This window comes from Oncorhynchus masou, unplaced genomic scaffold, assembly GCF_036934945.1.
Source record: "Oncorhynchus masou masou isolate Uvic2021 unplaced genomic scaffold, UVic_Omas_1.1 unplaced_scaffold_965, whole genome shotgun sequence".
Taxonomy (NCBI): Eukaryota; Metazoa; Chordata; class Actinopteri; order Salmoniformes; family Salmonidae; genus Oncorhynchus; species Oncorhynchus masou.
The window spans coordinates 24,579-43,207 of NW_027016152.1; the positions used below are offsets into that span (position 1 = coordinate 24,579).

Below are 18,629 nucleotides of genomic sequence, written 5' to 3' on the forward strand. Positions count from 1 at the left end.
CACTACAAGACCATCTATCCACGACAAGACTATCCACTCACTATCCACCCACTAAAAGACCATCTATCCACTACAAGACCATCTATCCACTACAAGACCATCTATCCACTACAAGACCATCTATCCACTACAAGACCATCTATCCTCTACAAGACCATCTATCCTCTACAAGACCAACTATCCACTACAAGACCAACTATCCACTACAAGACCAACTATCCACTACAAGACCATCTATCCACTACAAGACCATCTATCCACTACAAGACCATCTATCCACTACAAGACCATCTATCCACTACAAGACCATCTATCCAGTACAAGACCATCTATCCACTACAAGACCATCTATCCTCTACAAGACCATCTATCCACTACAAGACCATCTACGCACTACAAGACCAACTATCCACTACAAGACCAGGGTGTTTACCTACGGAGCAGCAAGGTGAACTGCCTCTCCTTGCCTTCAGGCTCAAACCCTACACCCCAACCTCCCGAGTGGTGCAGCGGTCTAAGGCACTGCATCTCAGTGCTAGAGGCATCACTACAGACCCTGGTTTGATTCCAGGCTGTATCACAACCGGCCGCGATTGGGAGTCCCATAGGGTGGCGCACAATTGGCTCACCGTCGTCCGGGTTAGGGTTTGGTTAAATAAAAAAATAAAAAACCCTGAGTACTCCGTTCTAGTGTCTTGGTCCTCCCACCCCTGGGGGGGTCTTGTGGTGGAACGAGCTTCCTCATGAAGCTAGGACAGCAGAGTCCCTGTCCATCTTCTGAAAACGTGTGTACCTCTTCAAAGAGTATCTTAAATAAGACATGGTCTTGTGGTGGAACGAGCTTCATCATGAAGCTAGGACAGCAGAGTCCCTGTCCATCTTCTGAAAACGTGTGTACCTCTTCAAAGAGTATCTTAAATAAGACATCCCACTCTTATTTCCCCTCCAACTGAAATTATACTTGTCTGTTCCTACCAGCACTGACCTTGCTGATAACTACTTCAGTGAGTTAAAAAGGGACTTACTGTTACATGTGGTTGTCCCACCTTGCTATTTGAAGATGAATGCACTGACTGTAAGTCACTCTGGATAAGAGCGTCTGGTAAATTACTTAACTGTAAATCGTAAAAAAAAGGAGTTTTATTTCGATCCCTGTCTGTTCTCCCAGTACTTCCTGTTTCTTTCGTTGGTTAGTTGAATTCTCGTCGTTGGTTAACGGGTTGATGGTTGGTTACCACAGCTACAACGGTCCTTTCGTAGCTCCCAAAGGTCAAGTTAAAGGCGGGTCTTTAGGAGACAGGAGACATGTGAACAGGAGGTAGAATAAAGGGAGAGAACTGGACTAGAGCCCTCTGTGACCCGCCTCAGTCACCAACTTCAGTTGAACACATAACACATTAGAAACAGGGAGATGAAAAGAATGGAGCACATCAAAGAACAAGCGAGGCGAAAAGATGAAAAAGAAGACAGAATGGGTTGTTGGCCTGGATGGATGGAGGAATGAATGGATGATGGTGTGGGGGTGTCGGAGAGAGAGAACAGCAGTGGAGAACAGCATGCCATTGTACTTGAACACCAGGCACTGGGAGACACACACACACACAAACACAGCTACACATACTGTCACACGCTTACACAGACACACTGACAGACACACAAGCGTATGCTTCTACCCACTGCCACACAGACTTGCGCTAGCTGGCATCTCAGAGGGCAGCCCTCTCTCCAGTCCTGTCCTGTCCTGGATGTTGAAGCTCTTCGCCCTCTGCAGAAGCCAGCCTGACCTCTCAGGTCCTCGTTCGTACCTGTGGACTGAGCTGAACCTTCAAAGCCTCTGTCTCTGCCTCCCCCTGAACCAGCCAACCGGTTACCTACATCCACCTCTGACCTGTACAACCACAGCTCCACAGGACTGCTGAAGAACACGCTGCCTCTCCCACGACTGCTTGGAGGAGGAGAGGAGATCCATCACACTCCATCTGAGGTGACTAATGGACTCTAATGTATTGTTTGTGTATTGTAAATACTACGGTGTTAGTACAGTCAACAAAAACATTGTGGTATTGAAACATTCCACCTCATGGTTAAGAATGTGTATTCCGTAGCTTGTTGGACCTGTCTGTGTCAGGATCTCACTGTCTATAATACTAATGTGTTTATTCTCTTTTAGGATCTCACTGTCTATTACACTAATGTGTTTATTCTCTTTTAGGATCTCACTGTCTATTACACTAATGTGTTTATTCTCTTTTAGGATCTCACTGTCTATACTAATGTGTTTATTCTCTTTTAGGATCTCACTGTCTATTACACTAATGTGTTTATTCTCTTTTAGGATCTCACTGTCTATTACACTAATGTGTTTATTCTCTTTTAGGATCTCACTGTCTATAATACTAATGTGTTTATTCTCTTTTAGGATCTCACTGTCTATTACACTAATGTGTTTATTCTCTTTTAGGATCTCACTGTCTATTACACTAATGTGTTTATTCTCTTTTAGGATCTCACTGTCTATTATACTAATGTGTTTATTCTCTTTTAGGATCTCACTGTCTATTATACTAATCTGTTTATTGTCTTTTATCATTAGTATGATACTGTAATTTATAAACTGGGTGGTTCAAGCCCTGAATGTTGATTGGCTGAGAGCCGTGGTATATCAGACCGTATACCACGGGCACGACAAATCATTTATTTTTACTGCTCTATTTACGTGGGTAACCAGTTTATAATAGCAATAATGCACTTCGGGGTTTGTGGCATATGGTCAATATACCACGACTAAGGGCTGTAAATCCAGGCACTCTGCGTTGCGTCGTGCTTAAGAACAGCCCTTAGCTGTGGTATATTGGCCATATACCACCCCCCCCCCCCAGGCCTTATTGCTTAATTATCCGATGCCTATTATTTTTTTAAACAATGTGGCATGAAACTAGAGAGGGGAAACTAAAGATGAAGGTCCCCTGTTAGACTATATTAATCACAGTCTTATTGAAATGAAACTAGAGAGGGGAAACTAAAGATGAAGGTCCCCTTATTAATCACAGTCTTATTGAAATGAAACTAGAGAGGGGAAACTAAAGATGAAGGTCCCCTGTTAGACTATATTAATCACAGTCTTATTGAAATGAAACTAGAGAGGGGAAACTAAAGATGAAGGTCCCCTGTTAGACTATATTAATCATCGTCTTATTGAAATGTAACTAGTTAAAGATGAAGGTCCCCTGTTAGACTATATTAATCACAGTCTTATTGAAATGAAACTAGAGAGGGGAAACTAAAGATGAAGGTCCCCTGTTAGACTAAATTAATCACAGTCTTATTGAAATGAAACTAGAGAGGGGAAACTAAAGATGAAGGTCCCCTGTTAGACTATATTAATCACAGTCTTATTGAAATGAAACTAGTTAAAGATGAAGGTCCCCTGTTAGACTATATTAATCACAGTCTTATTGAAATGAAACTAGTTAAAGTTAAAGGTCCATCCCTCTTAGACAATATTTTAATCATCGTCTTATTTCATCACCCCGCTGGGCACAGACATCAGTTCAATGTCAAGTTTGGATTTACATGTGGTTGAGTTGTCAACTAACCGTCAATTCAACTTGAAATGAACAACAAATGTCGCCAAGTCATTGGATTTAGGTTCAAAGTTAGGTGGGGAAAAAATAGGACTTTTTGATCCGATAAGTTTTCCACGTTGATTCAACGTCATCACGTAGATTTGTTGTTGTTGTTGAAATATCGTGGAAACAACGGTGATTCAACCCATTTTTGCCCAGTGGGTTAACCGCTATCAATTTTGCCGATACAAGTAGTGATTGATCCATCTATTGTATCAGTCCAGCTGTCATTTCTCCCAGTGTAATTAAGACAGTCCAGAACAGAGCTAAACCGAGCTGGGTCCTCAGTCAACAGAGCCTGGGCCCACTGTACCAGTCCTGTATGAAAGCCCTGCTGTGTTCCGATCCTCCTCATGTTTTTCTGAGATGACCCAGTGTTCCGGCCAGGCAGGCGTAGCAGCTCGTAGCTCCAACACCCACAGCAGCACAGTCAATGGAAACCGTTCTCTCTCTGCTCCTTCGGGTCCACACTGGAATCCAGTCACTCTCAGGCCCTCCCCCCTGCCTGTTTACAAATAGTTATGATAAACATTAGTTACAGTAGCTAAACACTGGGATTATTTGGACTTTTAAATGTTTATGAATGCTATGCTAATCTGTGTAGGATTCAATAGACTGGGTGAATGGTACTTATGACTGACAACACAGCTCTTAGCTCTCTCAGTAGATGCCTACTGGAGAACTTTTATTTGTAATTCTGTGAATCTTTTTAAGGAATTTATCTTATTTACACTTTGTTCTAGATATTTGTGTCGGTAGCTATCAAGAAAACACAATGATTCATGATATGATTTGCTATTATTCTGGTGGTTTAGAAGTTCATTTGCATAAGTGCAGTTCAGAAATGTCCTCAACTGGATCATTATACCAACCACTGCTTTTGATTTCATCTGGTTGTTAGGACGTTTGGCCTCGTCTGTCCCCAGTTGGCCTCCACATCAACCAGAGAGAAGGAGAGGGGCAAGAAGAAGAAGAAGAGGAGGAAGACATCTGTTTTTCAAGATTTCGGGGTGTATAGACTTTCCACGGCTTGGGACTATTTTAGTGACACAAAGAGAAAGGACTTTAACATCCCAGTAACAACCAACGTGGTACAAATACTTACGAAAATCCAGCCAAATACCGGTAGACATCGTCAACCGTCACCACAACCGTTACTACTGCCACAACAACAACATCAGCCTGACACCTTTACCATGGCGACCACCGGCATGCAGCTCCTGGGCCTGATCTTGTCTCTGGTTGGCTGGGTGGGCGGCTTCCTGGTATGCTCTGTTCCGCTGTGGCGCGTCACCGCCTTCATCGGCAACAACATCGTGACGGCTCAGATCATCTGGGAGGGGCTGTGGATGACCTGCATCGTCCAATCAACGGGCCAGATCCAGTGCAAGGTGTACGACAGTCTCTTGGCCCTGCCCAGCGACATGCAGGCGGCCCGGGGCCTCACCGTGCTCTCCGTCCTCCTCTGTGGCCTGGCCCTGGCTCTAGGTGTGGTGGGGGTAAAGTGCACCAAGTGTATTGGTCAGAATAGTCTGAAGGCTCGTATTGCAAGGATCTCCGGCTTTCTGTTCGGCATCGCTGGGTTTCTCTACCTGGTTCCTATCTGCTGGACGGCCCACTCCATTATCAGGGACTTCTATGATCCCCACGTGGCCGCGCCGCACAAGAGAGAGCTAGGCCCCGCCCTATACCTGGGCTGGGGGGCGTCGGCCTTGCTCCTGATTGGTGGGTCGCTGCTGTATGCGGGGTCGAGTCCTCCCGGCATCCCCGGGTCTCCGACCTTCAGCAGCGACAGCAGCCCCCGTAGAGGACCTGCTGCTCAGGTCAAAGGTTACGTCTGATCGGAATGCCACAAAACCCCATGATTCTGTGATTCCATGATTCCGAGATTCTATGATTCCATGATTCCGCCCTGACAACATGAAAAACCCTCCTCTCTTAGTATTTATACTTTTTAATACTTTGGAATGTTAATGTTATTATTATTCGGTGGTGCTTTTTCTCATTCTTTCAAAAGAGGCAGTAGGAGGTTATGAAGGGAATTGTGAAATCATTTTGCTATTTCATGTGTCCCTGTTGTCCTCCGATAACCCTATTGTCTGTCAGTCTGTCTGTCTGTCAGTGTAAAACCCAATAAAATCAGCAGTCTTTCAATTCCTCTCTGGGAAACTCCTCTGTGTGAATTCATCTATTCTAGGATACAGTAGAGCCTATATTCGCTTCAAACCAAAGGATTAGGATGGTCACCAAGAGTAAATGTCTTGGCATCGTAACGGAACACGTGGTCATGTCGTCACCATTGTGACCTGTGAGTGGTGGTGCAGATTGGAACAGAACAATGGAACAATGGGGAACTGTGTATGTGTGTACGTCTGTGAGTGTGTGGTGTAGCGCGGATGGAGAGAGCACCAGCCAAGGGCCTTTTATTCCCAACCAGCTACCACTCATCCTCCATCTCCCATCAGGTCATCACTACAGACTGTACAGTTATCTCCATGTTTCAATGTCTCCAGTCCAGTCTAGATGTCAAAACCGGGCTCCTGTCCTCAGTTCTTAGGGGACACTGCCTGCGTCCCAAATACCACCCTATTCCCTATACAATTCCATGCTTTTGATGGAAGCATAGAGCTCTGGTTTAAAACTAGTGCACTACAATGAGCTCTGATCAAACAAAGTGCACTATATAGGGTTCAATTGAATTTAAGACTCAGACTCCAGTCCAGCAGAACCAGGCTCCTCACAAATGATTGGCTGACAATGACATCATCAGGTGATGATGTCATTGCATCGTTCCCATACACCGTAAGACAGGGTTCGTCAGCTAGGTTTTTGCCTCGGGGCCCAAAAGGTTTTCAGAGATAATAGTCGGCGGGCCGGAACACAATTAGCATATAATAGGAGCAAAGTTAATAGATCCATACAGTACAAATGGAACAACATTGTTTTTGAACACATGATTAATATGTAATACAATAACATAATCATTTTGAATTGATTAAACTCATAAAATCCCCAATGTCTTCTTATTGAGTTATTATTGTTGTGAATGTCTCTGTGTGTTGATTAGCAGGGGAAAAACATCTCTAGAATAGTCTACTGGAGGCTACGCTAGTTATATTTACATCAACATTCCTTATTCAGTTATTATTGTTGTGAATGTCTCTGTGTGTTGATTAGCAGGGGAAAAACAGCTCTAGAATAGTCTACTGGAGGCTACGCTAGTTATATTTACGTCAACATTCCTTCAGAACAATGACCTTCCATATACTGGAAGATCTGATGTCAAATCTCCACTGTTGATTGAGTACATCAGAAGAAATGACAAACATCTCTCCATTCCAACGGTAAGTGTGTGTGTGTTTTGTCAAAGCATGTTATGTGGGATGTGTTCAGCGCCAGTAATAACTATTGTATTCATGAGACATAGTTGACATCCTTCAGATTCTACAGTTGCAGCGCTGTTATAGCTACTTTAATTTGATAAGCCATTTCATAAGGTCTATCCATCTTATAAATATGACAACCCACATCACTAATAATGACTACCAATGTATCATATATAAATGCAGTTTTCATTAACTGTACAGTAGCAGATAAGGATCACAGAGCATGGCATGTAGCCTCTTAGTGTAGGTATATAAATAAATCAAGTCACATATTTTAAACACACACATTCTACTTTTAATTCAAGTAGATTTTCTGCACACAAAATGGTATCCATCTCATTAAATTAAACACGTTGTCATCTGCTATAAGCAGTTGTTTATACATCGTCTTGTTTCTTTGACTGGTGGGTGGTGAGGAAGCTCTTGGCAGCTTGTCTCTGTGTCCAGCTCTACCAGCTAACAGTAGAGACTAGTAGACAGTCTTCCTCTCTCTGTGTTCAGCCCTACCAGCTAACAGTAGAGACTAGTAGACAGTCTTCCTCTCTCTGTGTCCAGCCCTACCAGCTAACAGTAGAGACTAGTAGACAGTCTTCCTCTCTCTGTGTGTCCAGCCCTACCAGCTAACCTTAGAGACTAGTAGACAGTCTTCCTCTCTCTGTGTCCAGCCCTACCAGCTAACAGTAGAGACTAGTAGACAGTCTTCCTCTCTCTGTGTTCAGCCCTACCAGCTAACAGTAGAGACTAGTAGACAGTCTTCCTCTCTGTGTCCAGCCCTACCAGCTAACAGTAGAGACTAGTAGACAGTCTTCCTCTCTCTGTGTCCAGCCCTACCAGCTAACAGTAGAGACTAGTAGACAGTCTTCCTCTCTCTGTGTCCAGCCCTACCAGCTAACAGTAGAGACTAGTAGACAGTCTTCCTCTCTCTGTGTCCAGCCCTACCAGCTAACCTTAGAGACTAGTAGACAGTCTTCCTCTCTCTGTGTTCAGCCCTACCAGCTAACAGTAGAGACTAGTAGAGACAGAGACACAATGTCATTGTATGGAGCATCAGCAGCACAGCCAAAACAATGGCCTCCAGTGTTGTGAGTGCCAGGTAGTGACTCATACATAGAAATATAATCCACAGAAAAGGGCTTGGAACCTCTAACCCTGGAAATTTGACTTGTATATGGATGGGTACACTCACATTGGCTGTCAGTCCAACCATAATGCCATCATTGACTTGATTGGGGTGGGTCGTTCTATGCATTCTGCTTCTATGTACTCATCTATGACCTAAGTAGACCTATGTATACCAGTGTAGGGAGGAGGAGAGTGTGATGAAATACAGCAAGGCAGTTCCTCTTATTCCTCATATCAATGTGATGGAATGGATAGATGGCTGGATAGGGCCTGATCAACACTTGATGACGTAGGCCAATACCACAGGAGGCTGCTGACGGAAGGATGGCTCAGAACAATGGCCGTGACTGCACAGATGGAATGGCACCAACCACATGGAGACCATGTGTTCTATGTATGTGCTACCAGTCCACCCCAACTAAAGTGCCACCAACCTCCTGTGGCCTAGACACATAGAAGGTTGCAGCTCCACCACCCACCAACACTTAACCATCCCTCTCTTCTCTTGAACAATTTCATGTCGATTAAATTGGCTCACACATGTAGACTGTGAATTGGGCCTCCGATTTGTTCTCTCATTTAAATGTCTCCCTGTATTTCACTTTATCAAACTGAGTAGAATTGAGGCGAACCAACTGATCAGAAAAGCGCCATTTGTGAGGATTTATTGAGTACCCAGTAAGGCTTTCTTGTTGCACCGTCATAAAAATATTCCTCTGTTATGGAACTCATGTCCACTTGAATGAACTGTACACAACCAAGTCCCCCTGTACAATCCCCTCTTCAGACTGTAGGGGGCAACCTTTGGAATAGACGGACTTCACCACCGAACCACAGAGTTTCTAAACCCGAAACAGGAAGTAGGAAGTAGCAAATAACTTTACAGCTGGCTAGCGATCTATACAGTGGATGTGTTAAAATAATTGTTGGATTGACCAAAAAAAAAAAAAAAATAACGTTCTCGTCAGCTAGCCTGCGTCATTGGATCAGCCATGGGAAAGGGTGGTGGTACATTTGAGAGGCTTCTTGGTAAGATATGAGTATCTAAACATTTTACACCGGTGATTGTTTTTTTGCGTATTGTTTTGGCAGGCGTCTGGGGCTGTGTCACAGCCCTGCTAACAAGCTAACATTAGCTAACGTTACCTAGCTAAACTTGGCATTGTCTGTGTTCAGTTCGACGATAGGCCGAGGCCTCTAATCGAGTATCGTCTTTTCTATCGAGTATTGCAGTGTAACTGCTTATCAATAACATGTCATTTAATCTACCAAACACTATGCTTACATGCCAGGCATTTTGTCTAGCCTAGGTTAGCTTGGCTAGTTAGCATGCTAGCAACGCGATCAGAGGATGTTGTGTGGGTGCGCTGCGCCCCGCTTTTCCCGACATAAAAAATACAAACATATTTGTTTAGTTGGATATCCCCGATCGTCAGACATAAATAATTGTTTTTATAATTTGCATAACTTTCATTATTTGCCATCCAGCTAGCTAGTTGTTATAGATATATTAGCTCTATCCAGCTCACCCCACTGCGCCAGACAACGTCACCAGACATATGTTCTTATCAGTCTCATCGTAGACTAACTTCAACCCCAAAACAGTTTAGACAACTCGCTGACAACTGTAATCATCAGTAGATTGCTTCAAGTGTTCTGATGTTATTGATGTGTCTATTGTTGAGCCCTGTGTTGGCATAATAAATTAAGGTCAGCACATCATAAACTGGCCAACAGAAAAGGCCGAAGGTTTGTGTCAATCATAATAACATACAGGCTCATTCCCGGTTACCGACGTTTCCTCTTAGTTTTGCAACAGCCGCAAGCTAGTTAGTTACTGTGTAGAAATGCATTCCATAACAACATACCTTGATCCACTCACTATTAATCACTAACTAGGCCTACCCCACCCCCATCAGTTACTGAACGGAGAAATCCTCTGTTTCATACTACAGTGATGGAACGATATGATCAGTTCCATTTGTATAGTCCCACACGCCTGGACATGTTCATGTTGTAGTCTAAATTGTGATGTGGGAAAGGCTGCTTTCTGAGTCATTAATGATTTTGAATAGGCGCTAGTCACAATCAATTTCACCTGCTCACAAGTAAACACACAACTCCACTGTTTAGAGAAATAGCCTATGCTTTCAGGTGTAAGGTTTTGTCTTATCCACCCTGGTTAAAAGACCCTCACACTTCTCTTTTCTTACTAACACTGACTTAGCTGATTAGCTACTTTATTGAGGAAAAGTCTACTTGCTACGACTGTGATATGTGGTTGTTTCACCAAGCTATTTTAAGATTAATGCAGTGACTGTCGCTCTGGATAACGTTGTCTGCTGAATGACTAAAATGTTTATGATGATCTTGAATGAAAGACATGTGAGACACTGAACCCTCTCCTCTCTGTCTGCAGATAAAGCAACCAGTCAGCTACTGCTGGAGACAGACTGGGAGTCCATCCTGCAGATCTGTGATCTCATTCGTCAAGGAGACACACAGTGAGTAGTAGAGTGCCGAGTACACCACGGCCCTGATCAAATACTTAGAATCCTTCCTTCCTTCTGGTAATCACTAGCCTAATCTCTGTGATTGGATCATTGCAGTGGAGAGGTCCTTAAGTGTTTCCGTGACGAGGCCTAGGAAGGAAGGAACCATTTGAAAATAATTGGAACTAGCCCCATGTCTCCACACAATAGAAGTGTGTCTGGTCTGATCAGTGTTTCTGTGACGAGGCCTAGGAAGGAAGGAACCATTTGAAAATAATTGGAACTAGCCCCATGTCTCCACACAATAGAAGTGTGTCTGGTCTGATCAGTGTTTCTCTTCCTGCAGGGCGAAGTATGCCATCGGAGCCATTAAGAAGAAGCTGATGGATAAGAACCCGCATGTGGTCCTTTATGGTCTTGAGGTGGGTTACGAGACCGACCAATGCTGCGTGGATCTACGCTGAACCACTCCCCACTTGTAATGAACCACTCCCCACTTGTAATGACACAATCACAACCTTCTAGTGCTGCGTTACAGGATGGCTGATCAGTCATTCACATTGGGCCACATTCAGATGTTTTGAATAAGAAATGCGTTCAGGAAATGATATCCAGATATATATATATATACACACGCCTGGATCACACCGACAGCGTTATTCCATGTTGATACACCAGAGGTACGTTCGTTTCCAGTGGAACGCTGCGTTTGCCTTGCAGCATTGCAGAGGCAGTGTGTTCTGTGTGGTGCACATGTTGGATTTGTTGAAGGTAAGCATCAAACTGTATGTGTAGACGGCTTGACAGAAATGGTAGCAGAAGGTGAATGTTGAACTTTAGTTTGCCCGCATATCCAGATGATGCTGCGTAACATTTTGCGTAATGACGCTGTCGGTGTAACCAAGGTGACAGGCTAGTTACATTGTGAAAGGTCTGACGTGAGGCGTAATCAGAAGAATTAGGCCTCTGTGTTGTGAAGTGTGATTGAGTGTTTCTTCCCCCTGTCAGGTGTTGGAGTCAGTAGTGAAGAACTGTGGTCAGACGGTCCATGATGAGGTGGCCTGTAAAACCACCATGGAGGAGCTGAAGGATCTACTGAAGGTGACCCTGTCTAGATTCACCCCCTGTACCCCTCCTTCAGCCCCTGTACCCTCCTTCAGCCCCTGTACCCCTCCTTCAGCCCCTGTACCCTTCCTTCAGCCCCTGTACCCCTCCTTCAGCCCCTCTACACCTCCTTCAGCCCCTCTACCCCCTCCTTCACCCCTCCTTCAGCCCCTCTACCCCTCCTTCAGCCCCTGTACCCTCCTTCAGCCCCTGTACCCCTCCTTCAGCCCCTGTACCCCTCCTTCAGCCCCTGTACCCTTCCTTCAGCCCCTCCCCTCCTTCAGCCCCTGTACCCCTCCTTCAGCCCCTGTACCCTCCTTCAGCCCCTCTACCCCTCCAGCCCCTACCCCCTCCTTCAGCCCCTCTACCCTCCTTCAGCCCCTGTACCCCTCCTTCAGCCCCTCTACACACCTCCCCTTCAGCCCCTCTTCAGCCCCTTCAGCCCCTCTACCCTTCTTCAGCCCCTCTACCTCTTCAGCCCCTCCTTTCAGCCCCTCTACCCCCTCCTTCAGCCCCTCTACCCCTCCTTCAGCCCCTGTTCTTCACCCCTCCTTCAGCCCCTGTACCCCTCCTTCAGCCCCTCTACACCTTCTTCAGCCCCTCTACCCCTCCTTCAGCCCCTCTACCCCTCCTTCAGCCCCTCTACCCCTCCTTCAGCCCCTCTACCCCTCCTTCAGCCCCTCTACCCCTCCTTCAGCCCCTCTCCTTCACCCCTCCTTCAGCCCCTCTACCCCTTCCTTTCATCCCTGCCATGCGTCATCTTTCTTAGCATCATAGCAGAGAGATACTCTAAATGATCGGCTATGAAAAGCCAACTGACATTTCCTCCTGAGGTGCTGACTTGCTGCACCCTCGACAACTACTGTGATTATTATTATTTGACCAAACTGGTGATCTATGAACATTTGAACATCTTGGCCATGTTCTGTTATAATCTCCACCCAGCACAGCCAGAAGAGGACTGGCCACCCCTCATAGCCTGGTTCCTCTCTAGGTTTCTTCCTAGGTTTAGGCTTTTCTAGGGAGTTTTTCCTAGCCACCGTGCTTCTACACCTGCATTGCTTGCTGTTTGGGGTTTTAGGCTGGGTTTCTGTACAGCACTTTGAGATATCAGCTGATGTACGAAGGGCTATATAAATAAATTTGATTTGATTTCACTTACATTATTTCCCAGGTGGGGCACAAAGGCTCACAGGTCAACATCAAGAGTCTCTTAAACCAAAAGTTTTAATTGAAACCAACTGAAGCCAAATAATTTAAAGCAGGTTACTCAGATGTTTCTCTCTCTCCCCTCCCACTCTCCACTTGTCAGTTCCACTCCAGGGACGCTCCATTGAGACCTGGAGGACTCCATTCTGATGAGTCATTCCTTAAAACAAGTGATGGAGTCACGTCCTCACCCTTACCTCCACTCCTTGTTGTATAGTAGTGTTACTCTAGAGTGGACTGGTCTGCTGGTCTTCTACAGGCCTACATCCCATCAATCTCCTCCTTGTTGTATAGGAGTGTTACTCTAGAGTGGACTGGTCTGCTGTGGTCTTCTACAGGCCTACATCCCATCAATCTCCTCCTTGTTGTATAGGAGTGTTACTCTAGAGTGGACTGGTCTGCTCTGGTCTTCTACAGGCCTACATCCCACCAATCTCCTCCTTGTTGTATAGGAGTGTTACTCTAGAGTGGACTGGTCTGCTGTGGTCTTCTACAGGCCTACATCCCATCAATCTCCTCCTTGTTGTATAGGAGTGTTACTCTAGAGTGGACTGGTCTGCTCTGGTCTTCTACAGGCCTACATCCCATCAATCTCCTCCTTGTTGTATAGGAGTGTTACTCTAGAGTGGACTGGTCTGCTGTGGTCTTCTACAGGCCTACATCCCATCAATCTCCTCCTTGTTGTATAGGAGTGTTACTCTAGAGTGGACTGGTCTGCTCTGGTCTTCTACAGGCCTACATCCCATCAATCTCCTCCTTGTTGTATAGGAGTGTTACTCTAGAGTGGACTGGTCTGCTGTGGTCTTCTACAGGCCTACATCCCATCAATCTCCTCCTTGTTGTATAGGAGTGTTACTCTAGAGTGGACTGGTCTGCTGTGGTCTTCTACAGGCCTACATCCCATCAATCTCCTCCTTGTTGTATAGGAGTGTTACTCTAGAGTGGACTGGTCTGCTGTGGTCTTCTACAGGCCTACATCCCATCAATCTCCTCCTTGTTGTATAGGAGTGTTACTCTAGAGTGGACTGGTCTGCTGGTCTTCTACAGGCCTACATCCCACCAATCTCCTCCTTGTTGTATAGGAGTGTTACTCTAGAGTGGACTGGTCTGCTGTGGTCTTCTACAGGCCTACATCCCATCAATCTCCTCCTTGTTGTATAGGAGTGTTACTCTAGAGTGGACTGGTCTGCTGTGGTCTTCTACAGGCCTACATCCCATCAATCTCCTCCTTGTTGTATAGGAGTGTTACTCTAGAGTGGACTGGTCTGCTGTGGTCTTCTACAGGCCTACATCCCATCAATCTCCTCCTTGTTGTATAGGAGTGTTACTCTAGAGTGGACTGGTCTGCTGTGGTCTTCTACAGGCCTACATCCCATCAATCTCCTCCTTGTTGTATAGGAGTGTTACTCTAGAGTGGACTGGTCTGCTGTGGTCTTCTACAGGCCTACATCCCATCAATCTCCTCCTTGTTGTATAGGAGTGTTACTCTAGAGTGGACTGGTCTGCTGGTCTTCTACAGGTCTACATCCCATCAATCTCCTCCTTGTTGTATAGGAGTGTTACTCTAGAGTGGACTGGTCTGCTGGTCTTCTACAGGCCTACATCCCATCAATCTCCTCCTTGTTGTATAGGAGTGTTACTCTAGAGTGGACTGGTCTGCTGTGGTCTTCTACAGGCCTACATCCCATCAATCTCCTCCTTGTTGTATAGGAGTGTTACTCTAGAGTGGACTGGTCTGCTGTGGTCTTCTACAGGCCTACATCCCAACAATCTCCTCCTTGTTGTATAGGAGTGTTACTCTAGAGTGGACTGGTCTGCTGTGGTCTTCTACAGGCCTACATCCCAACAATCTCCTCCTTGTTGTATAGGAGTGTTACTCTAGAGTGGACTGGTCTGCTGTGGTCTTCTACAGGCCTACATCCCATCAATCTCCTCCTTGTTGTATAGGAGTGTTACTCTAGAGTGGACTGGTCTGCTGTGGTCTTCTACAGGCCTACATCCCATCAATCTCCTCCTTGTTGTATAGGAGTGTTACTCTAGAGTGGACTGGTCTGCTGGTCTTCTACAGGCCTACATCCCATCAATCTCCTCCTTGTTGTATAGGAGTGTTACTCTAGAGTGGACTGGTCTGCTGGTCTTCTACAGGCCTACATCCCATCAATCTCCTCCTTGTTGTATAGGAGTGTTACTCTAGAGTGGACTGGTCTGCTGTGGTCTTCTACAGGCCTACATCCCATCAATCTCCTCCTTGTTGTATAGGAGTGTTACTCTAGAGTGGACTGGTCTGCTGTGGTCTTCTACAGGCCTACATCCCAACAATCTCCTCCTTGTTGTATAGGAGTGTTACTCTAGAGTGGACTGGTCTGCTGTGGTCTTCTACAGGCCTACATCCCAACAATCTCCTCCTTGTTGTATAGGAGTGTTACTCTAGAGTGGACTGGTCTGCTGTGGTCTTCTACAGGCCTACATCCCAACAATCTCCTCCTTGTTGTATAGGAGTGTTACTCTAGAGTGGACTGGTCTGCTGGTCTTCTACAGGCCTACATCCCATCAATCTCCTCCTTGTTGTATAGGAGTGTTACTCTAGAGTGGACTGGTCTGCTGGTCTTCTACAGGCCTACATCCCATCAATCTCCTCCTTGTTGTATAGGAGTGTTACTCTAGAGTGGACTGGTCTGCTGGTCTTCTACAGGCCTACATCCCATCAATCTCCTCCTTGTTGTATAGGAGTGTTACTCTAGAGTGGACTGGTCTGCTGGTCTTCTACAGGCCTACATCCCATCAATCTCCTCCTTGTTGTATAGGAGTGTTACTCTAGAGTGGACTGGTCTGCTGGTCTTCTACAGGCCTACATCCCATCAATCTCCTCCTTGTTGTATAGGAGTGTTACTCTAGAGTGGACTGGTCTGCTGGTCTTCTACAGGCCTACATCCCATCAATCTCCTCCTTGTTGTATAGGAGTGTTACTCTAGAGTGGACTGGTCTGCTGTGGTCTTCTACAGGCCTACATCCCAACAATCTCCTCCTTGTTGTATAGGAGTGTTACTCTAGAGTGGACTGGTCTGCTGTGGTCTTCTACAGGCCTACATCCCATCAATCTCCTCCTTAGGTTACTTCCATTCAGACAGCTCTCATAGGGCCAGTTAAGTTTGTGGTGAGCCAAGAGAATGAAGGGACAGGAACAGTTGTGTTTGTGGTGAGCCAAGAGAATGAAGGGACAGGAACATTAATGTTTGTTTGAGCCAAGAGAATGAAGGGACAGTACCATTAATGTTTGTGGTGAGCCAAGAGAATGAAGGGACAGGAACATTAATGTTTGTGGTGAGCCAAGAGGATGAAGGGACAGGAACAGTAATGTTTGTGGTGAGCCAAGAGAATGAAGGGACAGGAACATTAATGTTTGTGGTGAGCCAAGAGGATGAAGGGACAGGAACAGTGATGTTTGTGGTGAGCCAAGAGGATGAAGGGACAGGAACAGTTGTGTTTGTGGTGAGCCAAGAGAATGAAGGGACAGGAACAGTTGTGTTTGTGGTGAGCCAAGAGGATGAAGGGACAGGACCATTAATGTTTGTGGTGAGCCAAGAGGATGAAGGGACAGGAACAGTGATGTTTGTGGTGAGCCAAGAGGATGAAGGGACAGGAACAGTTGTGTTTGTAGTGAGCCAAGAGGATGAAGGGACAGGAATCAAACTATACATTAGAATAATAAATGTTAGCATTTCAATTTAGGTCAGAAAAGGAATGTCTTGGTGTTTATGTCGACTGTCAGTTTTACGAGATACAACTTATTGTGATCTCAGTGTAGAAACTGGGAGTGTCAAGCTGGAGCACTGAAGTACTGATCCAATCACGTGAGGGTTTCTTCTGGACGAGGGGAAGTTCTCCTTAGACACTGATCTTGGGTCAGTTTTGTCCCCCCCGCCCCACTAATGGTTAAGGTTTGGAGTGGGGGAAGGGAAACTGACCCTAGATCTGAACCTAGAGGAAACTTCAGCCCAGGCTGCTCCTTGTGGAAGGAATGCCCTCTCTATCTCCGGAGCTCTCGTGGTTGAGTTGGGTAAAGGAGGGAAGCTAAGACACGGCTGTGACCCAGTCAGCTGACATGGGCTTGCCTCCCAAATTACACCCTGTTTCCTAGTGCGCTACTTTTGACCAGGGCCCGCATAGGACTCTGGTATAAAGTAGTGCACTATGTAGGGAATAGTGTGCGGTTTGGGACGTAACCATGGCGATCACAGCACACCAGAACGGCTGTAATAACACAGCGGACACCTCTCCCTCTGCTCTGATTTCTCCACCGTGTCTCGATAGCAGACGTATTCGTGGTCCCTCTACTACTGAAATCGGCTTCATGTCCAGCTACAGTTTGTACTAGTTTTTACACACACAGTGTGATCTGTCTGGGGATATGTCTAAGCCTGGTGCTGCTGACTCCAATCCTTATGACCTTTTCACCCTGCGTCTTAGCCTCATAATCACCCACTGGTGCTGTAGTGAACTGCAGACCTGGGTTCAAATAGGGTTCGAAGTCTTTCAAACATTTCTGGTGTTTTGCTTAAACCTGTCTGGAGTGCCAGAATCTGCAGGGTTTACCGTTTTCAGACTATTCTATTGGTTGCATTGCTCCAGGTGAGCGAAATCAAGCCTTGATCAAGTCTTTAAAATGATTTTCAAATAGTATTTGAACCCTGTATTCTGACAACCTGGGAGCTGGCCAGAGGTCATTCAGTTTTCCACATAGAAATGTAGCCTAATGAGTGGAGTTGACACGATTCCTTACAGGACTGTCAATTGTATGTTCTACACAATGCATTTCTATCTGCAATGTTCAGAATAAGATAGACTGATTTCAGTTTTATTAGTAAAATATCTATTTTTAACCAGTTAAGAACAAATTCTTATTTTCAATGATGGCCTAGAGGCAGCTCGGGATTCGAACTCACAACCTTTTGGTTACTAGTCCAACGTTCTAACCACTAGGCTACGCTGCTGCCCCTATTCTACCTGACAGTTATATCTGTTCTACACAACGCATATCTATCTGATTGTGAATGGTATGTTACGGCATGACATTGCAGTCTTTTGATTGGCTCCCCACCCTTGTCAGGTGACCTTCTGTTGACTTCCTGACGGTGATGTCATAGCTTGGTCACACGCTGATTCAGGTCAGACCGACTGAGGGACTTCCCAACACAAGTCTCTACTCTGTGAGAGAACACAGCAAGACAACACTCTGAACATTTAGTCTCTGAAGTGACGTCTGGAATGGGATTATTTAGGGGGAAAGGACTGAAGGAAACCTTTTATTTAATTTATTTATTTCACCTTTATTTAACCAGGTAGACTAGTTGAGAACAAGTTCTCATTTACAACTGCGTCCTGGCCAAGATAAAGCATAGCAGTGTGAACAGACAACACAGAGTTACACATTGAGTAAACAATTAACAAGTCAATAACACAGTAGAAAAAAAAGGGGAGTCTATATACAATGTGTGCAAAAGGCATGAGGAGGTAGGCGAATAATTACAATATTGCAGATTAACACTGGATTGATAAATGATCATGTACAGGTAGAGATATTGGTGTGCAAAAGAGCAGAAAAGTAAATAAATAAAAACTGTGGGGATGAGGTAGCTGGAAATGGGTGGGCTATTTACCAATAGATTATGTACAGCTGCAGCGATCGGTTA

General features: G+C 45.4%; 1 protein-coding gene and 1 pseudogene across 1 annotated transcript; both read left to right on the top strand.

Moving 5' to 3' along the window:
* Positions 1 to 1,658: 1,658 nt before the first annotated feature.
* LOC135538443 (claudin-6-like) lies at positions 1,659 to 5,786 on the top strand. Its single transcript, XM_064964342.1, has 2 exons — positions 1,659 to 1,984; positions 4,528 to 5,786. Exon 2 carries the CDS (start codon positions 4,823 to 4,825, stop codon positions 5,465 to 5,467), a length of 645 nt encoding a protein of 214 aa, XP_064820414.1. The 5' UTR covers positions 1,659 to 1,984; positions 4,528 to 4,822; the 3' UTR covers positions 5,468 to 5,786.
* Positions 5,787 to 8,974: 3,188 nt separating this feature from the next.
* LOC135538438 (hepatocyte growth factor-regulated tyrosine kinase substrate-like) overlaps positions 8,975 to 18,629 on the top strand; it is a 46,411-nt pseudogene continuing 36,756 nt past the window's right edge.

Bases quoted from the DNA above. Each gene is read 5' to 3' on its own strand.
- LOC135538443 (XM_064964342.1), top strand. From the start codon at position 4,823: ATGGCGACCACCGGCATGCAGCTCCTGGGCCTGATCTTGTCTCTGGTT.